General features: G+C 39.9%; 1 protein-coding gene across 14 annotated transcripts in view; it reads left to right on the top strand.

Moving 5' to 3' along the window:
* Positions 1-21,758, top strand: part of SYTL2 (synaptotagmin like 2) — a 98,596-nt gene that overhangs the window by 51,245 nt on the left and 25,593 nt on the right. For 5 of the 14 annotated variants that reach the window (XM_023532448.1, XM_011363247.2, XM_023532449.1 and 2 more), the window contains 6 exons: positions 64-215; positions 2,066-2,201; positions 10,482-10,560; positions 11,474-11,588; positions 12,695-13,498; positions 16,759-20,613. In XM_023532448.1, the coding sequence (XP_023388216.1) occupies positions 64-215; positions 2,066-2,201; positions 10,482-10,560; positions 11,474-11,588; positions 12,695-13,498; positions 16,759-20,613 (5,141 nt within the window). The remainder of the gene's footprint in view (positions 1-63; positions 216-2,065; positions 2,202-10,481; positions 10,561-11,473; positions 11,589-12,694; positions 13,499-16,758; positions 20,614-21,758) is intronic. The other 9 variants (XM_023532456.1, XM_023532458.1, XM_023532455.1 and 6 more) reach the window with 5 other exon arrangements.

Raw genomic sequence — 21,758 nt, 5'->3', positions numbered from 1 at the left:
TCACAGTGAACTCATTTGTTTACTGTGGGTTCTCAGCAAAGTAAAGCTCTTTTCCTTTTGTAGACATTTGCCTGAAAAAATTAAAGATGACCAGCAGCTGAAGAATATGAGTGGCCAATGGTTTTATGAAGCCAAGGCAAAAAGGCACAGAGACAAAATTCATGGCACGGATATCATCAGAGCATCCATGAGAAAGAAGAGGCTCCAGGTAGCAGGTGAGTTGATTTGGCTAGTACATTTAGAGCCAGCATTTGTTAGGGAAGAAGGAGTCGGGAAAGGAGAAGGGTGTCAGAGTCATTACTAAAATCTGATGAGGGAAATCATTTAAAGGTACACTTTGCATAATGTGTAGCCCTTTAGCTCAAAATTTTCTTGCCCTGTATTTGGATGGATGGGGATGGGGCGGAGTGGCTTAGTGTGGTGTAGAAGGACAAAGGGAAACCCTTCGATGCCATGTTGAGTAGTAGTAGCATAGACAATCGAGACGTATAAGGATCTACCACCTCTTCTCTCTTTGGTTTTTAATTCCGAAGATTCAGAACCTTTTCTCCTGAATAGGGTGAAGAGCTTAGACAGAAAGAGATTAGCCTCCCTGTTCAATGACCTTGACATCTGGTACTTCTTTAATTAACCAGGTACATCATTTAAAGGACTGTAGAGACAGTATTCTGAAGGCTTCTTTAGAATTCTGTTGAGTTCATTAAATATCTACCAGTACCTGCTAACTCTGGACTAGTCACTGTGAATCTGAACCCCCAAGATTCACAGCCTCTGTCTAGATCTAGTCTGTACTCACTAAGGAGAATAACTGTCACCTTTTTGGGCATCTAATATATGATAGATATTTACTCTCTATTATTTCAAATTGTAGCAGCAACCTTATAATGTAGGTATTATTATCCCCATTCTGTATATGGTGTATGTAAAGTTCTACATGGCCAAGGTCATATAGCTGTCAAATGGCAGAGCAGGGATTTCAGTCTTTCTGACTCGGAGCCACACTCTCTGCAAATAAGAGCAGACTGCTTAGTATGTGCCATGCATTGATCACAGGCCTCTTGATTTTGAAAGCCATCCAGACCTTCAAAAATCTTGAGGGGTGCAAGTTGGTCCTGTGGACTCGATTTTGCAATTGAAAAAAAAAACTAGACTTATAAAGAGACTTGTGGGGGGAATACCACCTTGGAATGTGAGTATATTTGGAAATTGGGAGACCTGATATTGCTTCATCTTCATAACACTGATGAAAGTATTCTTGGCACTTAATGGCTATGTGGCCTTAGGCAAGTTTCTTGAACTCTGTGATCCTCTGTTTCCAAACCTGCAAACTTAGAAAGTCTCTCCCTCCTTCTAGGATAATTCATGCAAAGAACTTAGCTCTGTGTCTGGCACTGTCATCACTCTGTTGATGTTAATTATCTGAGAGATACAGGTAAAGAGCCCTGTGTGTTCAGTGGCAAAAGAGGTTATTTCTTGAAGAGGGAGCACAGAGGTATTGTGTGGGCCCTGGCATCTAAGCTGGGTATGGAGGACTATGTAGAATTTGGATATGTAGAGACAGGGAGGAGGAGGAGGCGCCAGTGGAGAGAGTCATCCCAGACTAGAAGTATTTTTCTCCTCTGTATCCCAGAGCTCAGCCTTAGGTCAGACACATTGCAGATGTTCAGTAAAAGCCTGGTAATGATGGTGCTTCTGTCTTAATGAGGACTTCCTGCCCTGAGCGTCCCCTGGCCATACACATTTGGTCCTGACACCAATTCATGTCAGAGTCAGAGGCAGTCCGAATCTTACTTCAGTTGTCTCTGGAGTTACCTGCACGTTTAAAGGTACACCCATGCTCTCAGGAGACTCTACTTGGGGCCGGAGGGGAGCTAATATCAGAGGAATCTACTGACTTCTCTTGCAGATATTCTGATCCCAGGTCTTCAGACTCATTACTGATTGCCTTGGCACTCAGGGAAGGCCTGAAGTTCAGGTTCGAGTCTTCAGTGATAAGAGCTGATATAAGAATTGTAGGTCAGGAGGTGAGAGATAACCTTCCTGTCTTTATTGTTTCCTGTTTCAGCTGAGCAGAGTAAGGACAGAGAAAACGAGGCAAAGGAAAGCTGGGTGAATAATGTCAACAAAGATACTTTCCTCCCCCCAGAGCTAGCCGGTGTTGTAGAAGAGCAGGAAGAAGATGTAGGAACTGCAAGCCCAAGGTAAGACATGGCGGCTGCATGTGGGATTCATGGCTTGGTGTGCCGTATAGGCAAAGTGGCGGGCTATGAGTGTCAGTGCCAGACTGGTCTTGTGGGCACAGGAAAGGGAGCATGTCTGAAAAAATTCTGGGCTTTGATTCGGATACAACCTGGGTATACTCTTTCCCAGCTTCCAGAATTTCTAATAAATTTGAATATTAAATAAAATTAAAATATTAAGTGGTGATATCTTCTAGCAGCAACAATAACTGTTTTTCATTTGTACCAAGGATTTTTCCTTAGAGTAGAATGAAGAGAGGGGAATAAGTAATTTCAGAGAAGAGGGGAACTATGATCAAATTATAACAGCCTGGTGCAATGGAAGAAGTTCAAGCATGAGAACCAGACAGACATGAATTCAAATCCCGAGTTAGCCATTTGACCATGGGCAAGTTATTTAACCTTGCTGTGTCTCTTTTCTTAACTATATATAGGAATGATAGTATATACCAGGAAAGGCTATGGTGAGAGTTAGTGATGATGTATGTAGAATACCTGGCTCTGAGTAGTAGGTACTCAGTAAATGCCTCTTAAGGATACAGGTTGTCCTCAATGTTTCAGTCTTGATTTTTTGGTGTTTTTCATGCATGTTGTCATCTGGCCAATTAAATATATATTTGTGCATCCTTCTTATGAAGGAGCTGATTGTGAGGCTTCATTGCTGCTAACTTTTTGAACCATGATGATTTGCTTTTAGGTACTTAAGGATCTTTTCATTGGTGTCTTCCCCTTGGAGACAGAGTTGTTACCCTTGGGTGGGAGGGCGGTTTCATTTATCTATAGGTCCTTGGTGAAGACAATTCACCTCAGACTCTCCAAACTGAGATGACGTTGATGAATTCACTGGTGGGACCCACTGAGTCAGGATCTAAGACTGAGACCCATCGGGAATAGGAATGCTTCTAACATAGTTTATAGAAAGGGAGAGGGTCTATAATATAGGCACCCAAAGGCATTTCAGAGTTAAATATGAGTAGTTACGTCACATGGGTGATGGAATACTGATTCCGTTAGGGTGCCCATTATTTATCCATTTCCCTGTTGGAGAGAATTCATTTTGTTTTCCATGAGTGATAGGCTGCATTGTTTTCCCTGTGGGATGATTTTAATGTCTGTAATGTCTGAAGAGGCCATGTTGGCTAGAGGTTAGAACACCTTAACAGTAGTCACTAACTGATTCTGTGACCTTGCACTAGAATAGAAGTGACTTAATTTCTTAGGCCTTCATTTCCTCAGCTGTAAAATGGGAATGATAATGATTTTTAACAGGATTATTGAGAATTTAATTAGCTAGTAAATGTAGAATTCCTAACACATAGTCCCTAGTACATAGTAGATGCTCAATGAATGGAAGCATGGGCTCTCACATACACACGGCTGTTTCAGAAAGCTCAAGAAAGGGTGTGAAGAATACACTACCCCTTTCCCCTTGGCGACTCCCCATTTACAAGCTGTTTGCAACCCCCCTAATGGGATTAAGGCCTGCCTTCCTTCCATAGGGAAAGATGAGACCTGAAGTAATAGAAATTCTGGAAGTGAGAACACAGGCATTTAGTTTTACCACCAAGGACCTGAGAGCAGCATCTAAGAGCTGGGTTTGATGGGGGCGGGGTGGGGACACCAGAGCACTGACTAAGGGAAGAGAGTACAAGTGCCACAGAAGGAGAAAGGAGAAAATGTGGGTGGGGGTTCAGAAATAAACTTAGCTCATTGCGCAGTTTTATCTAGAGAAGGACTTCCTGTCCTTCTCCCAGGAACTCATTTCATCTCCAATAGTCTGTGGGACAGAGGTACCACTGCCCGATAGCCATATCCATCTTCCTCATGATCCCATGTGGGCTGGTGGGTATTGGCCCCCTTTTCCTCAAGTTGAGGCTACCAAGTTTCCACGATTTGTGTCTCCATTTTTTTTTCTGCGTTCCTTATGTCAACTCAGAGAGTCTTTCAGGTCTCATCTGTAAATCAGAACAGAGCTGCCTCAATAGGATGTTGTGAGATTAAACGAAATGAGGCGTAGGAACCACTTAGCATTTCTCAGGAAGAAAGAAAATTGGCGATCTCCAGGTGGCATTTTAATTATGTTATTATAACATAGCTTTGGTATGGTGGGGAAGGCAAGAATAAAAACGTTAGATGGACCCGGCATGCTTTGCTCATTACATAGCATGGGGGGTAACCCTCCAGAGCTATAGATGGAGCTGCTGTTTACTTCCTCCTTTCTGTGTCAGAAACCACTACTTTACTCAGTATCAAGTTCCTGCAGTGTTTCTCACCTATACTTTAACCTTTGGGAACTGGGCGTGTTAAGTGTATTTTGGGGCCTGTACTTTTGGACTAAGTGAACCTCAATACAATGACTCAATACCTGTCAATATTTTCTTAGCCAGGAGTCAGGGACTGTGAGGCAACAGTGACTGGATAGTGCAGTTTCTGAAGGAGTTTTTCTAATGGGCTCTGTGGCAAGAGCCCTTCTTTCTGTTGTGGGCACAGTTTTCTGGGGTTTCTGCTTGCGAAGAGTGAAAATGCTGTGGGTACTGAGCATGTACTCAAACACTGGAAGCTACCTGTGTTCTTTTGGAACTCATCTTTGTTTATACCTGTCACACCAGGAAGTAGAGAGAGGTTTGATGAGCAGAGGGGTAGAGATCGAGGCTCCGGCAAAGGGAAAATGCCAAATGCTCACAGTCGTGGTTCTGGTTGCTGAGCTTCAGCAGGGTGGCATTGGCTAGACTGTGGGCAGTGTTGGCACAGGCTGGCATAAAGGATCAGTGTTTTGATTTTTTAAAAATTGTATTTCAAATTACCACAGATCAGTACCTTTTATAAAATATAATAAAAATGAATACTGGAAAAAAGGAATACAGAAATCAGCAAAGGCATGCAAAGTACAGGATCATGTGCAGGGAGGTCTCAGCAAATTGCTATAAATGATTCTAAATGCATGCTTTCCATTTCAGTACTTATCTCACAGTGAACCAGTAACAAACAGTTCACAGCTGGAACTGGTCCCTGAATCACACCTTGATAGCACATCATGTCCCCCCAGATAATTGTGGAATATGTACATGATAATCTGCTGGACATGGTTGAACCAAGGTGGGGAATACAGAATGCAAATGTGAGAAGCTCTTCCCCTGTGTTCAGGGCTCTGCCTTTAAACAAGGTAAAATGTGGCCTGATTATGGAGTTAGGCCTGCTCTGGGGAGAGAAGCCCCTCCTTTGTTACTTATGATGACATGTTCTGTAAAAGAAGTTTGGGTGCTTCAGGAAACACTGGGAGTCTAGGAGCCTCTCTACTGACCAGGGCCTTAGATGCCTCTTTGGTCTGAAGGAGCCTGGAAGTGGACTGACCTTTTAGTTTCTCTCTCTCGCTCTCTCTCTCTCTCTCTCTCTCTCTCTCTCTCTGTCTGTGTCTGTCTGTGTGTCTGTCTGTCTGATATCTCTTCCTTTAGGACCACCTCTCTGAGGACTGGTCCTTCTGGTAGCTTATATTGCCTTAGCTCTGTGGCCACACGCAGGACCAGCCCAATCTTCTAAAAAATGATAGTTTCTCTAGTGTGTTGCGAACTTCCCGATTCTTTTCCCCTCCTGGTTCCTCCTCCTACATCCTTTCTTAGCTCACATCCCTCAGTTGCCTGGTGGCCTCCTTTTTTCTCCTTTGAAGAGATCTAACATCCATTCCACCCTAAGGAATATTTGACTTTTTAATAACGTAAGCCTGTCTGGATGGAAATTTTGAGCTTCGTTTTCTTGAGCCAACCTCTGGACAGTGCATTTGATCTTTTGTCCTTGGATTGATGGCAATCCAGTGATATGGCCGTCTTATTTCTTAGATGCCTGCTCCGCAGAGTCACTTATATTAAGCTCTTAAAAGAATCTTTCTTAATCCTATACGGTCTTGGATTTACCCAGATCAGTTGTGGTAGGAATATTTACACTGTGACATCTGCGATGAGAATATTTGGATGAGAATATTTGTGTTAGATAAATCTGTAGCACCAGAGAAGTAATATTTTACTCAAAAAAAAAAAAAAACTGATTTGAAAGGCTTACAGCATATTTCCTAATTTTCTTCCCTCGTGTTATCTCTGAGCCATTTCTTCATTTGTTCATTCATGTGTTCAAGCTTCACTGCGTGTCATGTGTGCTAGCACAGAGCTGGTGCTGGGGAGGAGACACAGCGTTAGCTTCCAAGGAGCTCACAGTCCAGAGGGAGAGATTAACAACAGAAGACACAGGGAAAAGTCACTTGGAGAATTTGCTTCTGATTCTAGATGCTATTAATATTTAAGCTGGAAAAACTTTTTAAAGTTTGAAACTTGGAGTACTTTAGGTTGAACATAGAAGCAAATGGAGTGTTCAGCTGCCTGTGTGATGTGATTTTAAGATTGATGTAAAGTCTTCCCCAAGAGACCCACCACAGCAGCTAGCTAACATTCTTTTTTTTTTTTTTTTTTTTTTAAGTCTTCAAAGACTTGCATTAAAATGCAAACACTTTTAGGAGAGAAATTCAAATGCCAATATCGTAGTCTAATATTTTAATAATCTTCTTAACGAAGTAAATAAAGTTTGCTTAAGTGTTTCTTCTAGAATTGCAGGTAGTTTTTGAACGGTGTCTGAAGGAAGAAATTACAGTGCATGGGGTGTGAAATTTAGCTTGCTATAAGGTTTAAAAACCTCATCTTGTGGAATGTATTGAATATCTTTATATGCAGGACAGAATCTATTGACCTCTGAGAGGGATTCTAAGACACAAAAGACACAGTGTCTGCCTATAAAGAGACTATATTCTCTTAGGTAAAATAATGTATCCATATAAGAATACCTGATCACATAAGAAATAGTGCCAGGGAGGGAGCAAATTCCTAATCCAAAATACCAATAAAATGTGCTGTAAGATTTGAGACAAGGAGACCTACTTCCAGTTAGCAGCATCACAAAGGAGGTGAGAATTGGACTGGGCTTGAAGAGAAAGTGAAGATTAGGGCAAAGAGAACACAGCAAACACTTGAGGGGAGATCTGAGGGATAGGTCGAGTGGAGACAGCAAAGAGATGAGTTTTAAAGCCAGTGAGTAGACAGACCACTTTGGCATGAAGAATCAACAGAAAGAAGGAGAGGGAAGGTATATTGGGGCAGATGGTGGAACATCTCCAATTCCTTCCTGAGAAGTTCAGACTTCGTTCCATTGGCCTTGAGGATCCAGGGAAAAGTAATGAGCAGAAGGGACAAGATCAACATTGTATTTTAGGCCATTCCAGTTTAGCGGTGGCATCTCGAATGGATTCGGGGAATAGAACTCAGGGGTCAGAAGGTCAGATGTGAGGTTAATACAGTTAACAGAAATAAAGGAGATGCCAGTACAGGTGGAAATGTAATGACAAATGTAAGAGTCATCGGACATTACTCTAGTCCTCTGGCCACAAATTACTGCTTTAGCAATGTGAGAAATCAGAGGCAGCATGGCCTAGCCATTAGGATTGTCTTTGGAGTCAGGGTCAGACACACGTGGTTCAAATCCCCAGCTCTTTCACTAACTCATTTTGTGACATCAGGCAGTTTACTTAACTTCTCCAAGCCTTAGCTTCCTTACGAGTAAAATGGGGAGAAGAATATATATTTCATAGAGTTGTTGCAAAGATCAGTTGAGAATAAGATGACTATTGTCATCTTAGTGATGATTGCCCAATAAAAGACAGGCAAGCAAAACATTGCTGTATTTCTCGAGAGAAGCAAAGCAGAGCTTAATCTTGGAAGTAGCTGTGTTTTCAAAGACAGAGTTTGAGGCACAAGACTCTTGTCTTAATTTTTTCTAATTAAGCAGGCTTCTGAACTATAGTTAACCAGGTATCCCACCCTCATCCCATCCCCCCTGCCCCTAGTCTCAACCACAGGTAACCCAGTAAATGCTGTGTGTTCTTGGTATTTTGTTGTCTGACCATGTGTTCTGAATGCCTCATTTCTTCCTCTCTTTTGCTTTCTGAATAGCAGGAACAAAGGCATTTTGTTTAAAACCTAAATAATATGCCTCATTGTAGTTTGGCAAATACCATGGATTAAAAGCAAAACAAAACAACAACAAAAATATGGTTACCTGTCTACTGCTGCCTTCTCTGCCACTGGCTCAGTTGGCCTTCATTTGTTTAATCATTTACTACTTGTGTACCAGACACTGTACAAGGCATTGTGGGGGACATAAAGATGGTCAAGATACTCTTGAGGGATCTCCCAATTTACTACGAGAGATAAGATATCTACACAAAGAATGAGGCTGCAGAGTGGACATGAAATACACAGCTGGATGGAATTTAGTGAGCGTGGTTTATTTCTGGGAAGGAGGGGACAGACAACATGATGTGTAAGGCTGGGGGCCTGGAGGTGCAGGAACTGGATTTCCAGGGAGCAGAGAGAGGAGAATGAGAGGCTCTGCTTATATTTTGTTCTTGGTAAGTGGGAAAGGGAAAGGAGGAAGGTGGCAAGGAAAGACAGGTGTTCCATGTAGACCCCTGACCATCAGCACTTAGCTTAGGTCCACTGATTATTATGTGACTATTTTGTTTACTAAGGGAGGTGATACAAAACATTCTAAGAAACCGAGCATAGCATTTGTTATAAGATTCTTTGCATTACTCACTAGCTTTTTAAAATGACACTAAAGAGAAATTGCTTTCTAGTCCTGAGCTATTGGCCTTTTTAAATTATATGGACACTCGGAGTTCTATCAGTGACCAGATTTATTTTTTCATATTGGCTGTTAGATAACTTGATTCAAGTTTGTGCCCACCTGTTGTAAGAATAAGCTCCTGTAATGTGTTTTTCTATTAGCCTTAATTCTGTCTCCATTATAAGTTCCTGTTCTTCTTCCCTTCCTCTCCCCTCCTCATCCTTTTTTCCCATCCTTTCTCACATCCATGTGATCAGACTATATTTTATATACATCTGTCTCATCTACTGTAATTCCTTTCTGGAATAATGAGGAGGGTAACAAAAGGAAGAATGGCTTCCTCAAAATGTCAGCCTGTTCCTGGGACTAAATCTGCACAAAAATAACAATTGAAGTGCAGATGGAATGAAAGTAAATGAAGCTGCAGGAACATCTAGCCCACAATTTTCATGACAGTGATCTTCAGCGAGGCTTTGTGGCCCTGGGGAAAATTGCTCCTCTCCCCAGCCTCTAGCTCCTTTGCTGCGGGGTGGAAAGCCAGCACCCTCCAAGGCATTTTCCAAGTGTTTGGCTCTGGGATGCCACTAAAAGAACTGGTGGAGTTTCACCAGGCACCATGGTTTCAGCCAACGGTGACTTCACCACTTATGCCGGAGGCAAGACCACCAGAGCAGGAAGTCTGAGCATGTGTATTTCTACCCCATCCAGGACCACTATGATCTTCTTTTGTCCTTCTTACTCGGTAGCCAAGAGAGTAGTTGCTCAAGAAGGAGATTGGTCAACTCACTTTTCTCCATTCCCTCTGGGGTTACTCTTGTCCTGGAGCTGTCCTGTCCCCCCAGTAGGGAATCATTGTCTAGAGAACCTGCCTCACTCCTCTAAGCCAGCTCCAGGCTTCCAGCCTCTCCCCATCTTCTGGATGCTATGCTTGTCCTTCTGGCTCTTGTATTTGAACAAGAACTCACTTGGCCAGCCTGCAGAGTTGGGTTGAAAGTTCTCAGTAAGTTGCCCAAACCCACCAACCTCCCTGCACAGCATCTCTTAGATTTTCTGTTTCTTCTATTCCTTTGCTGAGTCACTCATCTCACCTGAGTCTTCCCTTTTATTATTTGCTACCTGAATTAGAACAAGCACTGACTCTCTGCCCTGGCCTATGGAATTAGGCCCTAAAACTCTTTGGAGCGTCATTTCAGCAATGACCTTGAGATCATTCGCTCCCCCTGAGATCATTCGCTCACTTTCGTCTGCACCTGATGTTAGCTTCTGACTTTGAGACAAGTTCATTTCTACAAATTTAAATTGTGAACCTCCTGTGTACCTGGTACCTTGATATAAACTTCATGGCTTCTGATTGTTTTGTCTTGTCTTGTGCCTGTCTTTTGTTTCTGTTCTGCCATTTCTTTTTCTTCACTGTTTAATCATCTTAAAACCCAACTCCCACTCCCTTGCTAGCAGTTTGATTTTACAAACTTCCTTTCCTATCCTGCCTTAATAGGTTTTGGCTTTAGAGGCATGATTTATGCTTCCTCAAAGGGTGAGGTTTTATTCTCTGAATTATTGTTTCTTTTGCAATTCCAGCTTGGTAAATCCAGCTTCTACCGTGATTGATACGTCCCAGGAAAACTCAAGGAAGTCAGCCATGTCTCCAGCCACTAAGGTAGGCTGAGCTCAAACTTCAAAAATCTCATTTTTGGTGGAATGCCATTTTTCTCATTTTATCAAAGCACCATGAAATAAAGAGGATTTTGTAGTACTTTTTTTGTACCAAATACAGATAATTTTTACTATTTAACATAAGAAGTCACTCTTGTGGTTTGATAGTTGATGAATACCATGTTGCTGGTATACCATGCTGAAGACCCAGATTTCTTTCCCTAGAGAAAAAAATGTCTGAAGCCATTGGGGGCTGCTTCTTTTAACCATGTGGAATGTAGCTTGTTAGTTCCATGTCAATCCTTATTACTATTTATAGCTTCCTGACTCTCTGTTAGAGGTCTACTTGGGGGAAGGAATTACCAATATATAAAACTGTAGACAGTGAACACTGATATTCAGTCACATATAAATTAAAAAAAATCTGTTTACTGATACCCTTTCTTCATTAGAATTGATAATCACAATAGTGAATATGAAATACTTCAAGATACCTTGATAAGTATCTTTTAGATCCTTATGGAAAAGGTCAATTACAATTATATTCAATATGGCTTTAATCTAGCAGAGTGAGAGTCTTGTTGGTAGAAAGAGCTTTGGTGGGAATCTGTTCTGATCAGAGTATCAGGTTGACCCCGATCTTGACCAGCTTTTTGATTTATCCAGGCCTAATTTTTCTCATTGCTATAAAATGTGAGGTATAGATTTGAATGCCTAGTTCTCATCTAATGTTGTTATATTGCATAACATATATATTCTATGCTAACCTGATTAACCAGGGCAATCACTTTTCAGACATGCCAGATAGAGTTTACTGGATAAAACAATCAAGTATTGGAGATAATAAGCATTTGCTAACACTGAGTTGCTGTTATGACATTTAAAATGAGTTTAATAAACAATGTTTTATTCCTCAGCAAAGGAAGAATCCATTTAACAGCTCCAAATTGCCAGAAGATCACTTATCTCAACAAACCAAAAATGAGCAGTCAAAAAATGGAAGAGCTGGTTTCTTTCAGACTTCAAAAGAGGGTAAATATTATTTTTATGGACTAGATATTTTTATCTTTGTTATCTGTGGACTAAGGGAAATTCTCAGAGTTCCTTTAACTGAAATAACTTTTAAGAGAAAGTGAAAGGTCCTGATGGTTTTCTTATTCTGCTTTGCCCATTGGTTTTCTGCCTGAGGGAAGGAAGCAGAAGTTTTAGAAACTGCATTCCAGCCTTGGAGCTGACACTTGTATAACCTCTATGCCTTGGGTTCTCCCTCAGTGAACTGGGACATTTTTTGACCAGAGGCATTCAGTCACTTATTTAGCAGCATTTATTGGATGTCTACCATGTGTGGACACGGTTCTGTTTAAGATTAAAAGAGTTCGCCTCAAGAGAAAAAGGCCACTTGACAATGTTATGATCTTCTAATCTATAATTATCAGCTCAGTCCCTCAAGAGCATTTGATCAGGTTTGTGTACTTAATTAAGTCTACCTCTTAATGGAATTTTACCATTCTTCCATGCTGTTAAGAACACTAAACAATTTAATCTCTTCAAAAGTAACTGTAAGAAAATTCCACAAGCATTAACAATTGGATAAGGGATAGAAAATTAACAATTGAAAGTGGAGTTAAGAGTGTCAATGAGCCTGTTTTAATATTAGTGTATTCTCCCCTCTCCATTGAGTATACTTTATGTAGTATAAACTATTTTACAGAAAAAAGTCACTGGAATATGTTACCTTTTTTTTCTCCCCTAAACTTTTTGACAAAGTTAATTTTTGTTTTAGGTATTGAGGGTTTTTTTGTTTGTTTGTTTGTTTTTTAATTGAGTTCCTTTTCCTGGTTTGCATATGTGAATTCTTAAAGTAACTTCTGTATTTTTCCTTCACCTCCATGAGGAATTTTTAAAAATTCATTTAAAAAATTTTATTGAATATAAAATACCTCAAAGTATGTATGTAAAGCACAATAATTTTAAACGTACAGTTGAATGAAGTCTGAGCATGAATCTTTAAATGCTTTTTAATTAGGTCTGCACTTACACTGCCTACTTTAATATTTAAATACTTAAGTTTATAGTAGATGTTTTAAATAACAGTTACTCTCCAGTTGATATATCACTTAATGTGTTTTAATTTTCAGGTGAATTGTCAGAGTTAAAAGAAAAGTCGTCCAATCTGGATATTTCAAGCCCAAAGTCGGAGAAACCAAAGCAGACCTTTACAGGCGCTGAGAGCGGATCCCAAATCAAAGCTCCAATCCCAAAAGCCAGGAAAATGATCTACACTTCACATGTTTTAAAGCAAGACGATAACCAGCCTCTTCCTAGACAAAGGACGGACTCCCTGAACACAAGAGGGGCTCCGAGAGGGATCCTCAAGCGCAACTCCAGCTCCAGCAGCACAGACTCAGAAACTGTTCGTTTCCATCAGAACTTTGACTCCAAAAGCAAGGTTGTGTCACCTGGCCTAACCATTCATGAGAGAATTTCTGAGAAGGATCATTCCTTAGAAGATGACACCTCCTCAAACTCACTGGAGCCATTAAAGCATGTGAGATTCTCTGCAGTGAAGGATGAACTCCCATCGAGTCCGGGGTTAATCCGCGGCCGGGAAGTGGGAGAATTCAGTGTTCTGGAATTCGATAGGTTGAAGAATGGAACGCAAGAAGTAAGGGACATGGGTGAGTTTTGGAAGGACCCTAAGCCTCTCCAGTACAGAAAGCCTTTGTCTTTACATCAGTCAGCCTCAAGCCCAAGTGCAGCAAACAATGAAGCACATCAGCCAACGGCTTCTGGTTCTTTTCCAATTAATGGGCACTCTTCTCCCTCAGAAGTTTTAACTGCGAGACCACAGCCCATTGAAAATTCACCCACCGTCAATGAACACAAAGCTAAATCATCAGAATTGTCAAGGCTTGAATCAGAATTGTCCAAAAGCCCTGCTGGTAAGAGAGTTGTCACTACCAGGCTATTAGCCCTGATCCAGTGAGTTGGAATGGCAAGGTCCACCAGCCCTGTAGAAGCTGCATTTTGCTCCTCACCATTCCAGTTGAAATTCAGGCAGATGACACTGGGGAATGCTTATATCTCTTAATGGGTTTGGAGGTTTTCCTCAATGACTAATAGTTAAAAGAACCAGGTTAGCACAGTTGCTGGCCCAATATGCTTTACCCTAAAAAAATGTAATCATATCAATTACTTAAACAAATTACAGTGTTTTGAGTTAAATCAAGGTGTTTATACAGAGTAAGAATTAAAGTTATGCTAATACCTTTTTATAGAGTAAATTATTTCTACTCACCTAATTCAAATTGATCAGTTACCGTTAAACCAAAATTTAGTTTCTCTTTTAATCTAAAGAGAATCTTTACATTCATATCCTCAAAGGATGGGAAACTAGGCTTTGAGTACTTACTATGACAGAGCCTCAGACTTTGGTCTGCACGGGGCCTCTACCCATTTGTTCTTAGCCTTTAAAAGCTCTACAGGGACTTTCTCTTTCAGCTGGTGTGAGTTGACAGGCAATAAGAATGCTGCTTTTTCCTGCCAAATAGCTAAACTAGCCCTCTCTTGAAGGTCCTGCAGCTCTCAGAGGATTCCTGAAGCTGCTTTCCCATGCTAATATGATTACTGCACTATTCTTATGTATTAAAAAACAGAAACAAGGAGGGAAACCATTCTGTGTATTCTCCCATCTTCAGTAAGTCTTCATCCAATCCTATGATTATTTCCTTACAGTGAAGAAAATTTACAGTCAAGTTTCTAACCTATTTGCTCTCACTATTCCCTATGAGTGTAAGTTAACTGAGTCACTTTTGCTCAGCCCTACAGTTTCATACTTGTTCAGATCAATCTACTTCTAAAAGGACAAAGCATTTTCACCACCTCTCTTCTTGGACATTTAAAATCATTTGAACAGACCAGGATATTTTTTAAAGAATTAAAAATTAGCGGGTGCTTCTTCAAGAAATAAAGGAACTCATACTAAAGGAAATTACTAAAGTTTGAGTAAATATTAGCAAATATTTGGATACTACTTACTGAAATGTTTATTTGAAAGATGAAAAAAATTTCTTTGGTAATATTTTCCTGTATTATAATTCATAGAAGAAAATTAGTAAACCTTTCCTGTTTTTCAAACTGCACTTACTTTACCACAGAATATCTTTGAAATTTTGTATTAACTACTTATTTGTGCTTTCTGATTTTTAAATTGCAAATGACCATGAAATTTGGGAGGAAGGCATCATCAGCTGCACCCAGTTTGATTGACAGATGCCTCAGTTTATAAACAAAGTTCTGCTTGCTTATTAATGCCCTACTTTTTTTCTGCTTACTACATAAATATAAGGTTAAAAAATGGAGCATAAAAAGAAAATAAAGACCCCCCCCGACAGTAAACTTTCTGCAAATTATAAGAATTCGACTTTAGCTCTGAGCTTCAGGATAGTCACTATCATACTCATTATTATCCTGGAAAAAAAAACAAAACAAAACAAAACAAATGAAAGAATTCCTTAGAGGAAGTAAAACATTGCCTGGCGTCACATTTTTAAAACAACTATTCTCATTTTAAAAATAATAAACTTTAACTATAAAACATTTGAAAAGAAAAAATGCCCTCAGATGCACCGATAAATGACGTTATACCTCAACAGCTAAAATATATGGGTCTAGGGATTGGAAGCAAAATTGGCTCCTCTTATCATCACTCTTAGTAACTCATTTCATTAAATTTTTTTAAAATTTATACGTAGTGAAATAAATATCATCTGTGATGCCATTACCTAGAATTAACTATTGCTAGCATTTAATTGTCGAGCCTTTCGATAATTTTAGGCATGAATATAATTTTAAATTATGTTTATACTCTCCAGACTTCTTTTTTCAGTAACAGTATATAATATACATTTTTTTCATTATTGAGTAGTTTTCTGTTAAACTAACACAAAATTCTTAAAGATTTCTCAAAGAAACTTCACAATTATTGACATACATTTAAGAGTGCAATGCGTAATTAAGGAAACCGATATCTACTGTGTCAATTATTATGTAAGATGTTGTTGTTTTCACATTTAGCCAGAATTGGTGATTAAAATTAAAGATAGAATTTTAATTTTATTAACTCCTCTAGTGCATTTGAAATGTGGCTGACTTCATTACAAATTCAAGTCACATAATTTTCAGGAACATGTATGTATTGCATAGCTTAGCATTTATAAGGAAGAGAGAGAGGTGCTGAAGCACCTGAGTCTTAACTAAAGGGGAAGAACGTCCGATTTCTCTTACCTAAATGTACCCTGTACCCTGTGATTAAGGCTCAGAAAGGACTTTCTCTAGTTTCTTGATAGCTTAGAAAGAACTTAGAAATTCTTCTCCAGCCTCCTAGCTATTGATTAGCCAACATCAGGGAACAGGTAGAGATCACATTCTCCATTAGTCCTCATTTTAATTTATTTGACTACTTCTAACTACTACTAACTCACAAATTATAGGAAGAAAATAAAGGATAATGAAGGAGCCTCTTGAGGTCATGGCCCAAAAATCCCGGTATGCTCAATAACCACTGGGATAGCTATTAGTAAAGATCCTGGCACCCTATCTTCAGATATTCTGGTTTAATAGATCAGGAGTAAGGCCCACGAATGCAAATATCCTCACTGTGCCATTCTAAGGTTCTAAAGAGAACTCCTTGTTCAATCTTCCTTGAAAGTTGTTTTTCCAACTCCTGAAATCTGTGTTCTTCAAACTTGGGTATAAACCCCTCTCATAGGATTTCTGAATGTGCCAGTGCATAGTTGGAGAAAAAAATCAGCACCATATATCTTCCTGGACTGTCAATTTTATGTAAAGATTTGAGAGTAGGAGAAAATTAATATATAAAATGTAATATGGAGCAGAATACAAAATTTATGCAAATTTTTAAAATAAACCAGAGGCTTCAAAGAAGTTCCCAATTCAGTTTAACCCCATAGTTCCAGAGGTCTGCATTTACCTTCCTTTACTGTTATACGGCAACTTTGGTAGAATATCTTAATTAGGATGAATTTACATTATAACCCCTGAAAAATGTTGATATAAACAGCTAGTGGTGTGGAACATGTAAATACAAAGTGCCTTTTTTTAAAAAGGTAATGCAAGTGATTGAATAATAATTCTTTAAGTAGTCTTTTTTCTTATTTAGAAAAGCATTTCTATGTTGCAGATGAACTGTCTCGTGTGGAGCCTGAGCCAACTCAGGTGCCAGATCATAGTTCTAGAGACCATCAGCAAGGTAAGCCTCCTCTTCTCAAGGCCCTAAAAGCTAAGACATCCTCACGCTCTGATCCATATGCCACCGAAATAAGGAAGACAACTGATGATTCCATATCTAAAGTCCTAGACTGGTTTAACCGAAGTTCTCATTCAGATGACAATAAGTCACCTCTTGAATATCCCCAAAGAATAGAGCCCAAAGAAGAAACAGACTCAAAATCACAGACTGCTATTGCCTTGGTGACAGATGACACCAGTCTAAAAGAAAATGGCTCAAAAGCTCTGTTATCCACCAAAGTTGAATTGACGCCTATGGGATTCGATTCAACATTCCAGGTAGAGAAAAATATGCTGCCTTCTAGAAATTGCCAAGATAATGCAAAAATCAAACCCAAATCTGTTAATTTGTCCCAACAAGACAAGGAAGGTCCAGGCATATTGCAACCATTTCAAACCTACAGTTCGAATCAAAAGAGTAGAACTACAGACTATAGCCAAGCTTCAAAAAACATAGGGGAAGGAAATGGGGTACCTCCCCCAACCAGTGACTATTTCTGTAGTGCCCTCAAAGGATCTGATGCAGCAGACCAAGTTCCATGCAACATTAAGGAGGTTAGCAGCTTATGTGAAGAAGAGCTCAAACTTCACGTTTATGAAAAAAATAGAGGAAAATCAGAGGTGAATTTTGACTCTTCGAAAATTGTCAAAGAAACAAATTTGAAAGACAGCATGAAGACAGAGAGAGAGAGCAAAGCTTCCTTAGAGCCAGAGATTATTGAGTTACTCTCTAGGGCTGCCAACAACAAATCTCCTTGGAAGAAGCCTGAGGTCCAACTACAAGAAGCTAGTGAGGTTCCAAAGAACCAAGTGCAAAGAGAGAAATACAAAAGAGTGAGTGACAGAATATCCTTTTGGGAAGGTGAGAAAGCTGCAGCTAAGTTAACTCATAAAGAACCCAGATCTTCACTCAGTCAGGGACAACCTTCTGCTAAAGCATATCAGCCTGCGAAGTCCATGGACAGTTCATCTGTGGCCCGGAATGAATATAATCAAGGCACTGCCAAACAAGTGGTCCTAGATGAAGATGGCCAAGCAGCCTGTCTGTCCAGTTTTTATTCTTCAGATAAACCTAAAGAGACCAGGGCCCAAATATTGGGTCCATCCAAAAGTTATCCTTCAATTGACCAATCAGGTAAAGTGTCTCTGTTTCGGAATAAGATAAATGAGCCTGTAAAAAGATTGCCAGTGGCAGACAGTTTGCATTCTGGAGGAGACATCACTTTACCAGCATTGCAACATCCTTCGAATGTTAGGACTGAAATATATACTTCTTTGGAGAAAGACAGATCTGTAATTGGTGAATCGCATTCCAATTTTAAAGTTCTGTCGCTAAAAGAAAGACTAGATGAACCCAATGCAGAATGGGTTTCTAATCACTCTCAATTTGAGAATTTGAGGAAATTTTGGGACTTAGGAGCCAATCCAAAAAGTCAGGATAATGTTGAGAAGAATACTATGACAATAAGCCAAAAAAATTCTGTGCATTTTAATAGCCAGAAACACAAAGAATTACGTGACATCAAATCATCAGGAAAAAATATCCATGAAACAGAGATGTTTCTGAGCCAAAAAAAAGTTCCGGCAACAGAGGAAATAGGGAAATTAAATTCAAAGTCCACACTCCAGGTGTTACCAGATGAAACTGCATTTCCAGTGAGACCACCCAGAAAGTCCACTCATCGGTTGCCAGGAAATGAGTCATCAGAAGAAAATGTGGAAAAGAATACCAAACAGTTTGTTACGCCAGTGTTCAAGGAAGAAAAGAATTACTCAGACCAAGAGATTCAAGAATCCATTGTGAAAACAAGTGTTTTACCTAAAGACTACAAAGACCCTTTTAGTGACAGCTTACAGAAGCCGCTTTCAGAAGCTTCATCACCAGCAATCCAGCCTTCTGGTGGAAAACTTCGTAGAAAACAAGTGCTTGAACCAGATGTTTCTGAAAATAGGACATGGCTTCAAAAGACAGGTTTTGCTGATGCTGAAGAAGCAGCCAAAGAACCTAAGGAGATCATTAATGAGCGTGTAGACAAAACAGTAGCTCCTCCAAAGGTCAAACTAAACACTTTGGCTGCTAGTCTAGACAAACTCCTGAAGGAAGGAACTGGAACGTTACCCTCTCCCTTGCAAACCAAGTTGGAACCCGTCACCGCTAGGATCAACTCTGAGCCCAAAGAGAGAGTTTTTGAAAAAGAGATAGAATGGAGTCGTAACTCATCAGCTCATCAGAGAGAGATAATAACTCCTTTTCCAGAGGGGGAAGAAACTTTGGGAAAAATGGCTCTCCCCCAGGAAGCTGAAAGTGGTGAGTGCCAGCTAAATACAGAGAGCTTGTTTCAGATGGCTGCAGAAGATTCTCAGCCATTGGAGCAACCTTCCCATCTTCACAGAAAGGGTTCTTTTGGGGATGTGGCCAACTCTCCCCACAATATGCCTTCTTCCAGGGATGCTCATCTTGCTGCTCAGGAAAAGGCATTATCTTCTCAAAGGGAAATTTCAGAGACTGTAGAAAAAGTTATTCTTCCTCCCAAACCTGCATTGAATGATGTAAATGTTGTATTACAAAAGCTACTTAGAGAAGCTTTGTTGAGTTATCCAGTTGATAGGGAAGTAGTTATTGGAGAAGTAAAAGCAGAGTTTCCTGAAGGAGTACAAGCAGCAGGTAGCCCCCCAAATTCTCTGGCAGTTACCCCACCATTGGCTACAATGGACATCATAGTTCCAGACAGAAGGGATCTTTATTCCTTCAATACAGTTTCTGATAAAACTTATGAAGTTGGATCTTATTTAGCTGCTCAAAGGTCTCCATTAGAACAAAGCCTTAGCTCATCTGGTTCCACTGTTACTCAGTATGGCAAAGTGTTGCCTCAGGAAGTGGCAGAGATTGTGAGGGAAACAATTATTCAACATAAATCAGAGCTGCTTGAATTCAGTGCTGGCTTAGAAAAACTACTGAAGGAAACGATGGAAACACCCTCCTTAAAATATGAAAGTGACACAGGGACTCTTTCTCCACCAAAGTTAATAGGTAGCACTCAGGTGCCCAGGCAAGCTGCTTCTGAATTCCACCTTGAGGAACTAAAAGAAACAGTAAAAAAATCAGAGGCTCCATCAATAGCTGAGAGTGCTTTTGATACTGGTTTTGAGAAACTCCTTAAAGAAACATCTGAAGCTCCTTCTTATCAGCTCCAGGTGTCAGTGAAGGAAGAAACGCCTGAGAAGGAGACGTCACAGTCAGAGCAGGCCAGGTTCTTGGGGAGAACCCAAGAGACCCCTGAAATGAAACTGAAGAGTAATGTTCTCAAATCTCAAGTCAACCAGTATGATAAAGTATTAGGAGGAGAAGCGGTGACTGATTTCTCAGTAGGTCTCTGTGGTTCTGAAAGTGGAATTGAGGTCCCCGGAACTCCACAACTTTACGTGGACTGTGAAATAGGGACCACTGAAAGTATAAACCCCCTAGAGCACAGGAATAGTGAAAGTGAGTTTGCAGGGGTTCTAGAAGGAGCTTTTCAGGCACCTGGCTTCGAAGAGCGTCCTGGAGCAATTAGTGTATCCAGAAATGGGAAAGCCGTTCCTGTCCTGACCAACAAGGAAAACCCTACAAAAACAAGTAAAAGTGAATTGATTCTGGCATCACTATGTAAGAGACAAGAGAAAGAAGAAGAAAAAGAAGGTGTCTCTGACTCTGATTTTTCAGATGGAAACACTGGTTCTAATGCAGAAAGCTGGCGAAATACCTCCAGTGAGCATTCTGCAGTTTTTAACCTTTTGGTTAATGAGTTGATTTATGGAATGATGATGTAAAAGATGATAGAGGTTTTTTTTTTTAATTGAAATTAATTTGATAGTCCCAAATGGTCACTAAATTCTTATCATTTCAGTTCTCCCTAGCCATTCTTAATAATTTAAAAAACTACATTTCCTTTTATATTCTTTAATTAGATAAGTTACATAGAGATAGCTTTACCCACAAGGCAGTGTTTTAGAATCTCACTTGATTCTGATTAATCAACAAGTGAACTTTTAGGTTTTAAAAATGTTTTTTAAAAAATTTTTTGGCTTTAGAAACTAACTCTAAAATATTTAAGTAAGTTTTCCTCCCGGAAATTAGAATTTCTTTCATAATTAGCAATCCAAGCAGAAGTCTCTAAGTAAGATTTATGGCAAGAAATTGCCACAAATGGGCACAAATTTCCTTTTTAGGTGCAATCAATACTTTATCCTGGCTAAATACCAGGAACAAAGTGCAAGGCAGGCTGAAGCTTTCTTTCCCTTAGATACCTTGTGCCGTGGTGGTTTTATTGCCACTCTCTCCCTCTCCCTCAATTATCTGCAGAATCTTCCCCTTCTAGAGTATGACTTTGGTTGGTTGACTTCGCCTGATTCCACCTGAGGGCATTGCCTGGCCTGCTGCATTTCTTTGGCTCCGGCCTTGGCTAAGTAGATGAAGATCTTAATCGATTACCACATTCATCTAAGTGGACTTGGGGGTACTGGTTTCAGCCAAGCTGTGAAACATAGGGTTTATCTCAGTTTGCTATTTCATTCAACCCGAACATTTTCACAGAGAAGCACAGGAACAAATAGGAATGAAAAGTTAACCTGATTCAAGTGATGAAATGATAAAAGATGCTCTCTACTGAAACATTTTAACCAAAGTTGCACAATAACTAGTGTCGATCACCTTCTTAGTAGCTTTAATAGGATTTGTCATTTTCTACCTCCCTTAGGTCTCATTGAGAATAAATAAGCCTTATCGAGTGGCTGGCTTATGAGGTTTGGGTTCCTTGGCAAGTAGCTATAGAGCTTCTTCTTGAAAACTGACCGAAAAACCCATCTTTAATCCTAATTAATCAAGTTGAAGCACCTCTAGCAAATGTTGCTGGT

Source organism: Pteropus vampyrus, unplaced genomic scaffold (assembly GCF_000151845.1).
Source record: "Pteropus vampyrus isolate Shadow unplaced genomic scaffold, Pvam_2.0 Scaffold84, whole genome shotgun sequence".
Classification (NCBI taxonomy): Eukaryota; Metazoa; Chordata; class Mammalia; order Chiroptera; family Pteropodidae; genus Pteropus; species Pteropus vampyrus.
This window is presented reverse-complemented; position numbering and strand designations above follow the sequence as displayed.